This window comes from Salvia splendens, chromosome 6 (assembly GCF_004379255.2).
Source record: "Salvia splendens isolate huo1 chromosome 6, SspV2, whole genome shotgun sequence".
NCBI classification, from domain to species: Eukaryota; Viridiplantae; Streptophyta; class Magnoliopsida; order Lamiales; family Lamiaceae; genus Salvia; species Salvia splendens.
Window position 1 is genome coordinate 36,755,012 of NC_056037.1, and position 18,463 is coordinate 36,773,474.

General features: G+C 35.8%; 1 protein-coding gene across 1 annotated transcript; it reads right to left on the reverse strand.

Moving 5' to 3' along the window:
- Window positions 1-9,333: 9,333 nt before the first annotated feature.
- Window positions 9,334-11,425, reverse strand: LOC121807331 (exocyst complex component EXO70B1-like). Its single transcript, XM_042207553.1, has one exon. It carries the CDS (start codon window positions 11,392-11,394, stop codon window positions 9,439-9,441), a length of 1,956 nt encoding a protein of 651 aa, XP_042063487.1. The 5' UTR covers window positions 11,395-11,425; the 3' UTR covers window positions 9,334-9,438.
- Window positions 11,426-18,463: the final 7,038 nt, after the last annotated feature.

Sequence of the window (18,463 nt, forward strand, 5' to 3'; positions counted from 1 at the left end):
TCCTTCCATTTTTCCACGCTGTGTGTGTGTGTGTTTGTGTGTGTATTTCATTACCAACATACCGTACATACTTCAAGTGAGAGAAAAATGCAATTCTCGTAAAATTAGAAGAATGTTTTATTCATTATAAAATTCATATGATAAATAAATGAAAATTTCAATTCCATCATTTTATCAAATTTGGGGATACATGAATACACATATGCGACACCATTATCTATATCACCGATATGTACATGTATGACCAAACTTAGCAGCCAAATTAAATTAATCGTCTTAAACAATTGGAAATTTTAGAATTTCATGATTTATTTCAAATTTTGAAACGTGTAGTGCTAGTTAAAACTAAAATGTGACGGAACTTTGTAATATTACAAGTTGATAACCCTTTATTAAATACTTAATAAATATATTTTCATTATACAAGTATTATGACCCAATTGCTTTAACCTACATCTAGCACGAGATAATGGATTTACTTATTGGCCTATCAATCAATTAGGGATTATAGTGGGTGAGTAATAATACTAATAATAAAAAATAATTAATTAGAAATAGAATATAATAATGTAATTGTGAGTGTGGGGGATTTATAATAATGGGCTTACTCATAAATATGGAACACCCATGTTTTTTATCCAACGGTCTTTAAGTGTATTAGACTATTAGTTAATGCTCAATATCCCAACTACTTTAAATCTCCTCTTTGGAGACAACGTATATTGGACAAAATAATTAGCTATTGTTTATGATGTGGGCAGTCCTCTTTTATTTAATTTGGCTAAATTATTTTTACAGCTAATATGTATATTGGGGGATTTTTAAATAGTAACCTAAAAGTTCATGTATTTTCTATGAATTCGACGCATGTGTTTTTTGGTTATTATGCCTTAAATCTGTATAGATCATGTTTTTGAATTGAGATAGATAGGATTATGTTTTCGAATTGGGATAAAATCTTATGTGTGCCTATTTATATGGAAGTAAGACACATAATTGTGTAATATGAAATATGTAACCACAATCTGAATATAATATGTTCTCTATTTCTTGCCCGTGGATGTAACCAGTTGGTGAACCACGTAAATTCTGTGTTTCTTTATATTTCTGTTGGTCTCGATTACACAACTACTCTATTCTGTCACAACATTTTTTATGATATTACAAAATGAAATTACAGTATGCAGTAGTATATAATTATATTGAAAATTAGGTGCACGTAACAAACTAATTTAACTAACATATCGAGTGAGAATAGTCTGGTGTATATTGAATTATATTATTTTTATTAGGACTTTGCATTAGTTTGGTAGTGATGACATAAACAGTGTGTTCTTTAAGTAATTTACTATGCAGCGACTTCAAAAAAATACTTATGCAACTTAAATTTGGAGCAATATAATATGACGTAATAAATCGCCGCCTTCTCAATAATTGCTATTAATAAAACAGAACAACGTACTGGCATATTTTGTTAAAGCAATTGTAGTGTTCTTCCATATCAAACCTTTAACGTTCAGGCAGATATTACAAAAATTAAATTATTTCTTTGAGTTGGTATTATTTTAGTTGAAAATTGTTTAAAAACCTATGCAATTTGGATATATTTTGATTGATTCCGACAATTTAAAATCCGCCACAAAAAATATGAAATTTGAATTTGTTTTCAACTATCTCACGCCAAAATAACTCTGGTCATATATGTGTAATATATCAGCGATATTTTTCAAACAAATGACGTCATTTTCTTCATGAATAGACGACATCGTTTAAACTCGCCACCGCTTCATGATTTCTAAGGTTCCATACAGTTTAACCAATAAAATTATCATGAAATAATTGAGAACAAAATCAATCTTCATAAATTTTCCGATTAATATTCAAAGTTGCAGGAGACCTAAATTTGACTAAACTTAATATTTTTTTCCGCCCTTATTTTAATAGACCGTGGCCAGGATGAGAGCCTTACTCAAATATGGGACCTAGTAATACATTTTTTTAGGTAAATAGAAATTAAAACATATTCTTATTTAACAAATATAAAGCCTTTTAATTCAAAATCCAGCAGTAATTGTGAATGTTTAAAGTTCAACTACTGTAGTGACATCATATAAAGAAAAAATAAAGTTATGCGACCCTCTACATTATTGGGGTGGATATTTGATGAATATTGGGGTTCATATATTAATTGCGGATAACGAAAAAAAGCCATACAATATTTTTGCATTACAGATTCAGTGTTGAGGCAATATATGGAAACAACACTGTTTCTCATGACTTATGTCCACCGTGTAATAATATTTTGGTCCATAAAGAATTTAATGTGCCACACAGGTCCATGTAATTAATATAAAATCACTTTCCTATTAAAATTATCAATTAAACAGATATTTCAATCAATTTTCTATCGTACATAATTAGAGTTATAGATAAAGGTAAAACAACCAACTAGTCAAAATGACAAGTGAAAAATAACTAGTTAGATATGATCTTAAATTCGGTAAAATATTTCTGATTTTTGAATTTTGGAAGATTGTTTCTTCTACGGCTTAGAAATTACGTGCGATCAACTTTGCAATATATGTATGAATTAATGGAATTCATACTAGCGTATCAAACCATGTTTGATATGAGAATGTGAATTATCTTTCATATGTAATTTTCATGCGTCCAAACTTGATATGCTACTATATATATATGAATCGATCGAATTCATACAAGCATATCAAACCTGCGTGCAACAAAATTTAGTGTATTCAAATGAATTAACCTTCTATTATATCTACATACCAAATCTGCAAATGACCATCTTTAACACTCATAAGAGTATGCATGCACTTCCTATTTTTTTAAAAAAATCCTCTCTAAATAGGTGAGATCCATTCTTCTACTAACAATACTTAAACACTTTAGGGCACCCGCAATGGGGCGCCCGATGGCACGCCCTATGGCGTCCATCGTCCTCGGGCGCGGACGATGCCCCCATTGTGGGTGCCCGCCATCGTCCGTCCCCTTCGTCCGCGGCCGATCCATAGGGCGCGCCCTATGTCGCGGACGATGGCCTATCGTCTGCGCCATCGTCCGCGCCATTGTAGGATCGGCGGACGATGACGCGGACGATAGACCATCGTCCGCGCCATCGGGCGCCCCATTGCGGGATCGGCGGCCGATGGTCGGGGACAATGGCACGCGTTTTCAATTTTTTATATAAATACCCCTACCCCACCTTCATTTCTAACGTTTCATTTCACGATTTCACTCTCGAAACTCGAATATCTCCGGGGGTTGATCGATGAGCTGCGCCGGAAGTTGGGAATTGCGTAGATTTTAGCCAACTCAAAACGTGTAACTTTTGTTTAATGAATGCAATCTTCGCTGGTTTTTAGTTAATCGTTGTGTTTTTTAATTTAGTTTGCATTACATTTTTTTAAAACATTTACATTAATTAACAAAACAATAATATAACATTTAAATTAATAACATATAGGGCGCGCCTTATGGCTTCCCATTGCAGGTGGGGGTAGGAGGATAAAACTGATGACGTGGTGCGTCATAGGGCGCGCCTTAGGGCGCCCCATTGCTAATGGCCTTAGTACTTTATCAATAGGACATTAAAATCCGTGTCCAACCAAAAATGCATATACTTTTGTGCGACAGAGGGAGTAGTAGTATTCCTCTTCATATATCCCTATAAGTAAGCCACTTTTTTTTTTTTATTTTAGTGTTCCACCATAAGCGTAGACATTTGTCTTTTTGATCAAAATTTGATCAAAAAATAATAGAGTACATTTCCTATCTCTTACTTATTCTCTGAAACATTTATTCTCTCCACTATTCTACTTTCTCTTACTTTACTCTACACCTAACTCTTTAAATATCGTACCTAAAAAAGTGCATTATCATTTACTCCCTTCAACCTGAAGTAGTGGAGTCCTTTTGTCATTTTGGTACATTCCGATGTAGAGAGTCATTTTCTTTTCTTGAAAGAGTCAACATATTTCTTTTTTTTCCTACTTTATTATCTCTTCATTTTTCTACATTTTTCATATATTACTTTATTTTTTATTTACTTAACTAACTTAACACAATTTTTTAAAAATATTCCTCATTTAATTAACTGACTTAACACAATTTTTTAAAAATTACACTCCATCCGTCCCATTAAATATGCAACATTTGAAATTAGCACGGATTTTTATATAGTGTTGTTTTGTGAGTTAATGAAGAGAGAGAGTAAAGTAAGAGAATTGAAAATGTAAAACATTTTATTTTTAATGGGATAATTTCAAAAGGAAAATGTTTCATTTCTAATAGAATAAAGAGAGTATTTAAAAAAGAAACGCCTCCAGTGAAGGGAGTATAACGGAATGGTGGGAGCAGCTGATATGAATTAGTGATTGACTTCATACCAAAAACAAATTACACATAGCCAACTTTAATACACATGACATGACTAAATGAGTGTACTTCATCCGTCTCACGAGAATATGTACTCTTTCTTTTTTAATCCGTCCCATAATATGTACTCCCTCTGTCCGCGAATAGGAGTCCCGTTTTTCCATTTTAGTCCGTCCGCGAATAGGAGTCCCGGTTCACTTTTACCATAAATGGTAATAGGGTCTCACCTTCCACTAACTCATTCCACTCACATTTCATTTAAAATTAATATATACAAGTGGGACCCCTATTTCAGTAACTTTTTTCCACCCACTTTTCTTAACATTTCTTAAAACCCGTGCCGCCTATAAATGGGACTCCTAATGGTGGACGGAGGGAGTATTTTTTAATTTTGAAAACTCTTTTCTTTCTAATGGTGTGAGACTCATCCACCAACAATACTCCTTCCGTCCCCAAAGAATATGCATTTTGGGTTCGACACGAGTTTTAATAAAAAATTAGAAAAGTAAGAGAGAGTTAGAGAGAAAAAGTAACTAAAGTAGTGTTAGTGAAGAATGAGTCTCACCTCATTAAAGTGAAAATAGTTTCCAAAATTAAAAAATACAATATATTCTTGTGGGATAGACTAAAAATGAAAGAGTGCATATTCTTGTGGGACAGAGGGAGTAATTTTATTACTTTTTCTCTCTACCTCTCTCTTATTTTACTCAATTTGCATTAAAACCTAAAATGCATATTCTTTCTAGAAGGAGGGAGTAATAAATATAGATTTACATTTTCTTTTCAAATTCTTAAATGAAAAGGAAGGCATCGGAAATGATGCATGTTCGTGGACCTGCATGACGTCATGATATTGAAGTAGTTTTTCCAGTGAGCAGTGGCGCACGTGGGCGTAGTGCAGGCTTAATAAAAGGGGTCCAGAAAATAATATGAAGAGTTTATAGGGGCAGAAAAAGATATATGGATGTGTAGTTTTGCAGTTTGGCCCCCCAAAGAAGGGACAAAAGTGGCAATTCCAAGGCGCGCGTGCACTGAGTCGGCGACGGCGTGGCGGCGGAGACAGTACGGAAGCGGTGGAATCCGACATGAAACTAAGTTTCCATAACTTTGTCGTCTCCCCAACTTTTTCGCTTTTTTGCCTTTTTTACCTCTTTTGAGAGAGCGATGCATGCATCTCTTTTGGGGGTTGACTGAAATTGAGACAAAGTTTTGGACTCAATACAGAATATTTTCATTCTCTGTTCTTGGTTTAGCAGGTCATGCATGTTCATCTGATCCTTTATGTATATTCAATTACTCTTACAATATTTTTAGCGCATTCGCATGGTGCGGATGTCCCGGCGAATATCCATACGAATATCCCAAAAACATCTCCTGCCACGTCATATGGACTTCCCACTGCGGATGACACGTCATACGGACACCCCACTGCACAGTGGCGGACATCCCCAAGGACATCCCGACAGACTTCCCATATTAAAAACATTCACAAATTCACCAATTTAACAATTTACAGAATTAAGCAATTTACGAAAGTAAAATTTCGACACAAATATGGAGAAAATGAGAACACTTTATTTAAAAAAACATACTTAATTAAAAAAAATACATAAAAAAATTACATAAATATAAAAAAAACCGCCTTCTCACTCCTCGAATTCCCCGCCGCCGGTACCCTCGCCGTCGCCCTCGCCGTCGCTATCCGACATCTCGTCGAACCTCAAATCGCGCCGCATACTGTTGAGGAGAGGTTTAAGCTTCCGCTTGTAATGGGGGTCGGTCACTTGGCGCCATTCAACCATCGCACGTAACAAGGTTTCATGTGCCGCGATGCGGGCGAATGAGGGGTTCTCGGGATCGTTTTGGGTGGGTGCTGCCGATTGGGCCTCGGTGGATCCGCTGCCGCTTCCCCCCCCCTTTGAGGTTGGGGCATCATCCCCGGCAGTTGGGGCATCGCGGCAGACATCGGCGCCGTCCCGCCGATGGGAAAAAAGGCGACAGTGAGTCGCTCGAATGAAAAGTGTGTTAGTGATGCGAATCCACAAGTCTCGCATCATTTGATCAACCCCACCAAAGACATTCATCGACCAATGACGAGGACAATGACAAAGAAGATGCAAGAAGCTTTAAGCACATTCATCCGTGGAATTAGCTCATCCGAAGAGAGTGCTCGAGTAGGGGGTGACCGGAAGCTGAAAATGGTACTCAAGGCCTCGTGGGAGGAGGGAACGGAAGCGACGCCCGTCAGGACATGTCTTTTGGAGTCATCCGCCCTTCAATGCACGAAGTTCGTATAATGGCCATAACTCTCTCATCCGGACTCCGATGGGGGCGTGCAAGATACTCACGCGAAGCCATTTCGAAGACGAAGATAGTGTTTTTGGAGGATTCCAGAGAAAATGCCCGACCGGGCGATTTGCAAGGGGAAAACTCCCGACCGAGCGTTCTGATAGTTTTTGGTCGCGAACTCCAGAGAGTTCGCTCGACCGGGCTTTTTGCATAAGTAAAAACGCCCGACCGGGCTTTTTTGCGCGACTTGCGTTTTTGGACTCTCTTTGTCTTTCCGTTTTAGCACTTTTAGTCTCTTGTATAAATACCCATGTCTAGGGTTTTTGTGGGCAGACTTTGAACATTATTGAAGAACAAAGACTCCATTGTGAGCACCCATCTTCATCATTGAAGATTTATCCAAAATCCCTTGTGGTTGCATTTAATCTAATGCCGGGCTTAGATTATTTGTTAAGGTATGCTTGCTAGTCTTGTGTTGCTAGTTGGTGGAGCCATTAGGTTTTGTTTATGAAAGTAGCCATTGGGTTTTCTTTCTTGAGCTTGAATCTAAATCATAACACTTATCATCATGTTCTTCTTCTTCTTTTCCATCCTTTTATTGTCATATTTCTTGTTTGGGTTATTGGATATTATTGCAAGAACAAATCCGGACAACATATGTTTCTTGAATCCTTAAGATTCACATTAGTTAGAGAGAGAGAGAAACTTGTTAAAACAAGTGGTGCGATTGAAATGAAGTGCAATGAGACGTATTTATAGAATTTTTTTTAAAAAAAATTTGTGCAAAAATCGGGAATTCCGCGCCGACGTCTGTGGGAGTCAACACAATGGCGGACGTCAGCAAAAAGGCGCGGATATGCGGTGTCCGTATCGAACGTCCGTATCCGTTGAACAGTTGCACATTGGCGGATGTCCCGCGCGGACATCGCGCACGCTGGTCTGACATCCGCGCGGAAGTCCGCCATTGCGGATGCTCTTAGGCAAACACAGCGTAAGTACATCCTTATCAATACACTATATTTCAGCCACGAATTTATAGCAATTTCATTTTTCAATTGTCACATCATATTTATTGAAATTTTGATAATTATAAATTCAAAAATAAATGATTAAAAATTTCATAATTGAATAGCTACATTACATGAGCGAAATAAAGAAATAATTAAATCAAAAACAAAACCTAAATTCTCAATTTTTTTTTCGTGAGGAGCTTGATCAGTAATTCTGGGAGATGGCATTCGGGGTTGGACATTGTCATCGTGACCTTTCAAACCATCTTAGACATAAATCCTAATCAACTTTGCAGTACGGATTGATCTAGTTTAAGGAGGGATCCGGTTCGCCTTCTGCAAATAGTGCGAGTGTGTGTGTGTGAGTGCAGTAACACCTTGTTTCAGGTTCCTAAGACCATCTCCAACTATTTACACTAAACTCAAATTCATTTTCGAGTATACGTCACATCAAAAAATAGTTTTACTTCAACCATCACCCAAAATTCAAAATTTACGCCATTTTTGAATTTTTGTCTCAAAAGTTTTGTAGTAACACCATATTTGGTGTTGTTTCATAAAAAACACCAAAAATGAGTTTGAGTTTGGTGTATGGTTGGAGAAGATTTTTACACCAAAACTCATTTTTTGAGTGTGGTTGGAGATGGTCTTAGACAGCACGTGTGAAGGCGTGGCCTAACATAGGATCCACCAAACGAAAGTTGTGGAGTCGAACATAGTGAAAAAGATTGTCGATAGTGTCGAAAGGAAGAGACATTATGATGGTCATCGCTTACAATAGATGACAGGTGAAATGGAAGTGAATCAGAGTTGTCACACCGGAGGATAGAAAAATTGCTTAAAAGGCCTAATTTGGTTTGTTTAAGATCCTAAAGATACACTCGTATTTTCTAATAACTGGTTTGTTTAAGACAATTTTTATACATTTCGGAAGGCCTAGATTGGTTTGTTGGGCCAAAACTAATATTGTTGTGAGTTTGTAACACGCAATGAACAGCAAGGCCCATTATTTGCTTATTCTTATGCCGATGTGTCTCCCAAACACATTTCAATTTAATTACTGGGCTCGCTATTAATCCTTTTATTACATGCATATATTTACGTTTAGTTAGGAATTTACGTACAAAATATTTTCAAATAAGGAAAAACTTACTGTATGATTTAAAATACTAGTATATCCAAATGGGTTGGATGGTTCTAATAAATCAAAACAAATTATTAAAATGTTGCACATCTGGCTGATCACTTACATAACCAAATGACCTTACATATTGTGGACAAAGAAATGAAGCCGTATTATACTAAAAACTATATTGAGAAAACGTGAAACAAGATGGAAGACAATACAACAAATAAAAATACATTTAAATTAGTATAATACCATGTCGCTATGTTGTTCACAATACGACGTTTTCGTTGACGCCCTATAGTGCCCCCTAACTAAGTCATCAGAATCTCAATTTGATTCATATTAAAATTTTTTAAAAAAATCAATAATTCGATACTCCGTATTTGAGAAGCATATTTTTAATATACTACACAAAACTAAAATGAAGTGAATTTTACCAAAAACTACCCAACCATCTCGATTCATGAATAGTCCCACATAGTACATGACAAGAACTGGAAACAAAGATCAAAAGAAAAACTCAAAACCCTAAAAACAAAGAAAAAAATATGATACAAAGTTAATAAACCCTAGCTATCAACAATGGCGAATCCAATCCCAAAAAAGAGAAACCTATTTCCTCCTCATCATCGAAATACTATTCCCCTCAAAAAGCTTCTCGATCATCGTCTCCACATCCTCCGGCTGATACTTGATGTACTTATCCGCCTGCTTCGTGCTATCCATATACTGCCGGAACCTCCCCACGAATGCCCGGTACGCCGGGATAAGCACGGCTGCGATCGATATCCTCAGCTCCGACTGCAGCTGCTCGTCGCTGACAATCCACGCCGTCTGCGATCGGTATATCTCCTCGAACGTGGCCGTGAACACCTTGAACCTCTCCTTTATCAGCTGCTTGTTCGGCTTCCCGTTCACCAGCAGCCCATCCTGATTCAGCGTCTGCAGCACTCTGTTCCACGTCTCCCGCTGGTAGTTCTTGTGGTACTGCCTCACCACCGTCGATCGCCGCCGGCACCACTGGTCGCCCATGACATCGAGGATCTCACTCGCGCCCTTCACCTTTTGCAGGATGTATCTGCCGTTGTTCATCAGGAAGATGTGGCGGAGCGCCGGATCGCGGTAGAGCTTCGATTTCTTATCCAAATTTCCGTCTAGGAGATCCATCACCGTTACTACCTGGATGGAAAACGGCGTCGTTCCGGCCATGGTTTCGAAGTTGTGAGGGCTTAAGCTCTCCTTTTCCAGATCTAGACTGATTGATTCGGAGAAATTCTTCGCTAATTTCGTGTGTTTCTCGAAGATTTTCTCTAGTGTGTCCTTGTAATCGCAGGTGTATTTGAGGTAATTCATTACGTACCGAGTTAGGGGGTGGATTGCACCGCCGGGGACCGGGACTCGACCGGCGTCGCCTTTGATTGAATTTTCCAAATCGCAGAAATTGCTGACGGCGGATTCTCCGATGCGGTCGATTGCGTCGGAGACTTCGTCGACGAGATCTCCCCAGCAGGAGTCGCCGGTGATGGTAGGGAGGAGGAATTGGAGCGCCTCGTACATATCGAGGTATTTGAAGAGCTTCTCGGCGGATCTCTTCGCCATGGCCGTCGCCTCTGCGAAATCGAGGAGCTGGATTACGACGCCGCGGATGATGTTGCTGAGGGAGCTCTGGCAGATCGAAGGGTAGTGAGCGAAGACGGATTCGCCGAGGCGTTTTTCGCCGGGGAAGATGAGATCTGAGCAGGATCTGACGACGTTGATCCACCGCGAGATCTCCGCCTCCAGCGTCTCCCACGCCGCCTTGGCGACGTCGTCCATGTTCCACATGATCTCGTAGTCGAGGCGCGCCATCTGCTTCCGGATCGCGTTCCGCCGCGAAATGTAGTACACCTGGCAGCACTCCGTCTCGTACCCCGCCGAGATCATCGTCGACGCGATCTCGTGCATCTTCGCCACCGCCTCCTCCGAATACGAAGGATAGTCCTCCGCCGGAGCAGAATCCTCCTTCTCGCAATAATCCCCCTGACTCCTCAAGCTGCAGACCGATAATCTGAGCGAATTATCAGCGTCATCGCTCTTTGAATTGCTCGATTCCTCCAACAAGGAGCGGAATTCCTCCTCCAGAAACACCATCGCGCGCTGCAGCGCCGCACTCGTCTGATTCATCGACGGATTCACGCTCGAATCCGGCGGAAATTCGCTCAACGCGTTCGTCAATTTCGAGATCCGTCTAACCGAATGGATGAACATCATATCATCCTCGGCCATTTTACCGAATCTGGCTCCTGCAACGCTGGAATTGTACTTCTTCACTCTCGATTCGATGATTTTCGAGAAGGTCTCGATGAAGTCGGGGATCTCCGGCGTGTGCGACGATTTATCTTCAATCGCGGCGATCGAATCGATGAATTGATCGACATTCTTTGCGATTTCATGGCTGTGATGCGCGGAATGATCGTCGCATGCATCGTCGTTGGATAAATCCACCGAATTCTGAGGCTTTGGACTGATTGTGATTTGGGAGATTTTGCTCAAGCTGTTGTGTTTATGGAGATGTGCTTCTTCTTCCATTGATTTTCGCGGGGTTTTTTCTTTTTGGGAGTTTTTTTGTGTTAATAGTAACTGATTTCCGTTATTTTTCGTTTTTGTTTTGTGTAATTAATGAGAAGAGAAGCGGAGGGAAAAGATGGTGTAGGGAGATGCATGATTTTTGGAGAAAGATACAAATACGTTACAACTGAATATTGTTTTTTTAAAAAAATTGAATTAAAAAATTAAATGAGTATTGTTTTGTGATTTTGGTAGGTTAGTGATTGGTGGTGCTCACCACGACTTCACTGAGTCTGAGTGTGGGCAACCACAACTTCACATTTTCAACCCTAGAAACAACTAATCATTCATGTTTTTATCATTAATTGGAATTGTACTTGCATATTCAAATGGATTGGTTGGTTCTATAGTGTAAACAAATTACTTAATAAAAATATCACGGAGAAAGATTAAATAAAATATTATTTGCAAAGATAAAATATGTATAGCAAATCGTGAAAGTTGAATAATTATCAAGTCAAACTGATAATGACCCAACTCAATAAAACATAATTTCTTAAGGACTCAACAACTGCGATTATTTTAGGTTATTTATTATTAATTGCAAGCGTAACTCTCGGCCTAGCAATCCCGCAACACACCCCACAACCCGTACATCAGGTCGAGCTTTAAAGAAGTGTCTATCTTTATGTTGTTTGAAGAGATTCAAATAATAATTCTAAATTCACATTCAGTAATAAGAATCCTCGACCTATTAAAAGTAGAAGAAGTATATTATCAACTTTATAAATGTAAATATTACATAGCCCAAAGAGCCCAATTAGAAATGGGCTTAGTCAGATAGGCCCAAATACGGCCTTGTGAATGCTAACCAAAATACTATCAAATTGTCAATCCATTCAATGGGGCTGATTAAATTCACAACATATATTTGCAATTATACATAAGGCAAACTACCAATAATTGGTTTCTCCCACACTTTTTAAAATTTGTAAAACATATAACATAAAATGAAATTTTCTCATCATCGTTCTCTTTTTGGGCAAATTATGCGTTGATATGACAACCTATTTAAAACACGTGGATAAAACATGTCGTTTGCCGAACACCGCGTGTTTTAATTTTTAAATCGACTGTCACATCATCGCGTAATTCATCAAAAAAGGAAAGAATAAGATGATTGTGAAAGTTTCATCTTATATATTTATTTTTCAGATTTTAAAAGTAGAAGACATAAAAGATTGATACTATTTCATGATTTATTTTAACGATTTACACATAATAACCTTTATATTTCTGAACCACGAAAAATTAACAAGAATATAGCATAACTGAAATTATTTTGTCACGAAAAAACTTGCATATATCATCACACGTCAACGTTAATTTTACAAAAATATGGTAGTAATATTTAAAAAAAAATTAGAACTGCTCAAATGATAAAAAAAGTACTAGAATAAAATAATAAATTTTGAACATACGATAATTATTTTAAATGTTTTATTCCATCCACGTGAATGAACAAAAACACAAAAGTTTTAAACAAGTTAAGAAACAGAGTACATCCTTCATTTACTCAATTATGGTAAAATTTACAAAGGAGAGTACTTTCTTGTGTCTTTTTAGCCCTACATGGATAGAGACACTAAATTGATGATTCATTTATATCACACGGTGAACAATATCTACCCCTCCATAACTTCAAATACATCAACTTTTTCATTCTCAATCTTTTGTCAATTTACAAAAATCGATGAGGCCTTTAGTGGAATGACAGATTTAGGTGGGGTCTGCATCGATCGATCCTATCATCGATCATTCGGGTTGAGGTTCACTTTCGTTCTTCGTTTGTTAATGTATTATCATTTATCAGTGACAACTGACACACCACTCCTGTTGTTCGACGTCAACGACGACCTTTTTACTGTGTCAGACCCTACGAGTTATGTTTTCTGAATCTACATCTGGACCTCTTGAGAAGGGACAAGGGCCACTTGTATAAATACAAAATTGTCAATATGCATAAACTCCTACCTCATTTGATGTACCGTACGGTTTGGTACCAATGCCCTAGCCATGCTAACTAATATGCCTAACATTATTAAACACAAATATATGTATGGCAACATTTGCAAATTGCAAGTGCACTCTTTTTCTTCTTTGTCCTAAGTTCTTCCCCACTTTCCTAGGCTATCTTTGCTTTGCAATTTTGGGAAATTTGTGAGTTTTCTTTGGGGAGATAATTAATATTTGGGGATAGGCACTTTTTCAAAATAATTTACGACCTAGATATTAGATTGTGTTTTGATTTATTTTGAATATACTATGTTTATTTCATGATAAGGAAGATTAGCTATTTGTTCAAAGATATATAGAAGATTGCTCCCACCCCAATTTATAGTTATTGTATCAATCTTATTTCAATATTTAATTTTTGATATCCTAATTTCTCAACTTGTCAATTCTATCACAATCTTTTTAACATGTATCTATATTTTATCATCAAAATTTCACACCAAACGTTGAGTCATCACATGATATGTCAGAATAACCTATTATTTTCTTCCAGAAATATGTTAAATACAAGGATGTTACGTTTTTTTTCATTTCTGAAAAAATTATTTAAAAAATAGATGGAGACATAATTGGTAACTAGAAAAAATTATTGAATTGCTAAAGGTTGTGGATAAAATCAGTAAAATACTTTGTTCATTTCAATAATTATAAAATAAATCTAATTTATTTTTCCATAATTAATTATTAATCCATATATCCTTATTACTAGTAGTAAAATTTTCAACCTAAAATATTTAGAGAAAGAAAAGATAGGTCATTAATAGGTTGAAATGCGAAATAGTAGAAAAAAAGGGACATATAGTGATATTTTTCATTTTCTAGAAACATATAAAATGTGAAAACCTCATTTTTCACAAATAAAAATTGAGATTCACTCTATAATTTAAATACATCATAATGTGACAAGTTGTTTCATCTACTCCCTAACATGATACATGTGACGAAAAGTGTTTTTTGCAACATGGATGGTTGGAGACAAAGTAAACTTCAAATTTATTTTATATCGATTAAATATTACCCACATTTATAATTAAATAAAATAAAGGTTTCTTACGAAGAATATACTTTTAAAATATTTGTGGCCTTTTCTAGTTTCTTCCTCCAAAGAAAATATTCCAGCTCCACCATTCCAACAAAAGGTGCCTCTTTCAAATGAAGAAGAATAAATAAAGTCAACTTACCAAGACATATTTATATCCAATATTCTTGCCGAAATTCGGAATTATTGTGATCGTGTTAGTAGTGATTAAAAAGTACAATCCTAATTAAACTAAGACTACATAAATCGTATGTTTATAATGCCCATAAATTTTAAATTGAATAACATCAATTTTATTTAGGTTGGTTGTATTACTATTATATTCTTACTACATCATGAATTATTTGAAATATTTGCAAATAAATATCATTCGTTATTTTATTTTTGCACTTTGGATATTTTCAATTCCTGTAGTAATTGAAAAAATGATATAGATACCATACCAAAGTGGACTCAAACAATAAGTAAAATGACATGTACTAACAACAATATAGTAGTACTAATATTTACAATAAAGTGTACAAACATACATTCCATTATATGCACGCTCGTACATTTAAAAATTTAGAAAAAATACATGCATACATAACTATATATATGTACCAATATCCCTTGCAAAAAATAAAAATAAAAATGCAACATTCTTGAATAATTCAAACACTCAATAATTTAAAAGAAAAATAGAATGTGAAAAAAACTAATCAAGCATACTTTAATAAACAAGAAAATGGATAAGAGATTCAATTAATACAAATCATAAAGTAAAAAGATTGAATAGTAACAACCTATGTATGTTTAGACTAAATTTTAGAAAACTTATAAAGTTGTAATATTACAATTTTGAAATTTGCTGTCAACGCGGACTTAGGATTTAGGAAGATAATTAATATATACGCAATGTGGTTAGTTAATTGTGAATTATTCAAATTTCATTAAATAAATGATAGAAGCACGTTGCATGGATTAGAGATTGTCCATACTCATTGGATAATCTATATGTCAACATGTTAGAAAATAAATACATAATTATGGTTTTTTTACATAATAATATTTTAACAATATGAGAGTGGTAAACCCAAAAAACAACAACGAAGTAGACTACGAGAGAAGTTATCAATTAATCACTATTCTTCTACTAAAATTATTATTCCCTTGCTAAAAACAAAATAAAAAAGTGGAATAACATTAGTGTTTGTGTGGTTTAAATCTAATAAGTTGTTTACCATCAATTTCCACTACCCAATTTGCTACCGACAAGATTTATTTATTCTTTCAAGTTGTTGAGTAGTCTTATTATGTTCTTGTCCTTCCACCCCTAGCGTTGCAATTCATAAAGGAAGGGATCGTTCGATTGTCATGTTTATTTGTAATTAGCGATCATATTTAAACTTATTTCTTGTTTAGTTATTTTTATTCAAAAACTTTGCTTGTGACGAATTTACCTTTACAATATCAATATTACATTGCATCTCACATTTTACATTTTTTTAATGAACCAAACGCAACCTAATAATATGGAGTACAATGGAACTTCGTATATTTATCCATGAATAATTTAGGTAACACACTAGGCAATTCTCTCTCTATTTATTTGGAATAAAATGATAGAAATCCATGGGTTCCATCCTAAAACCAATTGGTGATAGGAGGAGGGGCCCATGAGACATATATACTAGTTTCAGTTTTATCTTGACACCGATGTGAGACAGTTATATTTTATATTTTTAGTTTCAATTGCCAACATCCTCCCTCAAACCCTTCAAGGTGAAGCTTGGAGGGGTTGGATTTTTTTCTAATCGATTGGACAATCGGCCCAATTTTTTTTCAATTGGTCCAAATTTTTAAGTCCAGATATACTGCTGGGTCAGTCATTTTTTCGGTTTCGGCCCAGATATACTGCTGGGTCAGTTAAATTTGACCCACAGTCGGCGACCCGCTCTGATACTATGATAGAAATCCATGGGTTCCATCCTAAAACCAATTGGTGATAGGAGGAGGGGCCCATGAGACTTATATACTAGTTTCAGTTTTATCTTGACACCGATTTGGGACAGTTATGTTTTATATTTTTAGTTTCAATTGCCAACATAAAACGCCTTTTTCTGAATGATATGAATTGCATTAGCGTAACGAATGGTATTTAAAGAAGATTTATTTTTTTGAAAATAAAGAAAATGAATGGTGATTAAGTGGTTGGAAATTTAAAATAGTGTCTATTTGCAGCGTGAAATGCGCACTATAAACTAAGGTCTTTTTCACGAAAATACTCTTCCATTCCCATCGTATATTCATTCCACTTTATCATTTTTTTCAACTCAAAAATAGATTTTAAATGGAGTTAATTATTGGGCTGGTCGATACTCTGACCCCACCTGATTTTGTGTTGATAGTTTGAAGGAAATATAATAAGAGGTAGTGCCTAGTTTTTAACTACTAACTCAAAAAATACATTTTGAGTTTATTAAATGGATAACGATAGCCAAATATATATTAACACAATCATTTAATTCATTATATATATAATTTACTTACATTTGTCGATTGATAAATTCTCAAGTAAAAAATGAGAAGCAACATAATAATTGTTCAAATATAAATATAATAAATGAAAAATACTAATGATATTTGAATATAAACAAAAGCAAACACTCACAAGAAAAGAAAAAAAATATTATTAATTTATCATATAATGATAATTTAATTGACTTAATTAGGTGAAACATTATTAACGCATTATTTCGATGGGGTAATCAATTAATGCACTGCACGAATTGTGTAACGCATTGGTACAATTATTATATATTTTTAGTTTCTTACATGCATTACACGATCGAATAGTGGTTCAATTTAATCACTGATTATAGAGCACAGTAATAATCAAATTCATCCAAAACTTTATCATTAACCCTTAATTATAACACTGATTGAACAATAATACAACATTTATTGGAATAGTGTGTACAATTTTGTAATTGAGATATATGTTTGAATTTTCTTTATTTTGGTGTGTGATGGTTGTATTATTTTTTGATCTATTTTTAGTTTCTCATTTTGAATTGCAGAAAGAGAGGCGACAGTGATTTTTTGGAATAATAATTAAGACTACATTTCACTTATAAAAATGATTATAAAGTGCTTCTAATTGATTTATATGGTTCGGTGTTTAAAGTCACTGGTAAAAATGACATAAACTTTAAAAAATAAAATTAATTTACATGGAAGTTGTAAAATAGACAAATTTATAAAATATGAGAATGTGGCATGAACTTTTATGGAATTTCATATTATTATTTTTATCTTTTAATGTTTATATCATTTAAAAAAAATTAAAATTTAGCTAATGAAAGGCTATTGATCAATCGAATCATAAATTTGGCAGAACTAGTAATTTTCACGAATTCAAAACCTAGTTGCAAAAATCGTGAACTAAGGCATTACAGTAAGTTTGCCTTAGTTTGATTTTATTTGGGAAAAATATTAAATTGTTGACTAAGAGCATCTCCAATGGCGGCGTCGTCACCGGCACGCCGATTTTTCGCGGACGCCGGTGCTGACGCCGAACCATTGTGAGCGGCGTCGGCGAAATCGGCGTCAAAATCGGCGTGCCCACGCCGATTCTTGGGCTGACGCCGATCCTCACGGTGACATTGTAGGCCCCGGATCGGCGTCAGACCGACGTCAAATTTTTATTTATTTTTTTAAATTTTTCGAAACACTATATATACGCGCTTTGGACATCATTTTCATTCGCACCACTTGTTTTAACGAGTACTCTCTCTATCTTAATTTCTGTACAAGATCAACAACGAGAAATGGAGAACAACTACGAAGGTACTCCAGTGACGACCGGGTCTCAGACTCCCCCGACTCTCGGGGGAGGGTCTCAGACTCCCTCGACTCCCGTGGGAGGTGGTTGGCCTCCGATGACCGGGTACTACAACATGTACCCGTGGCAGCAGATGATGCCACCGATGG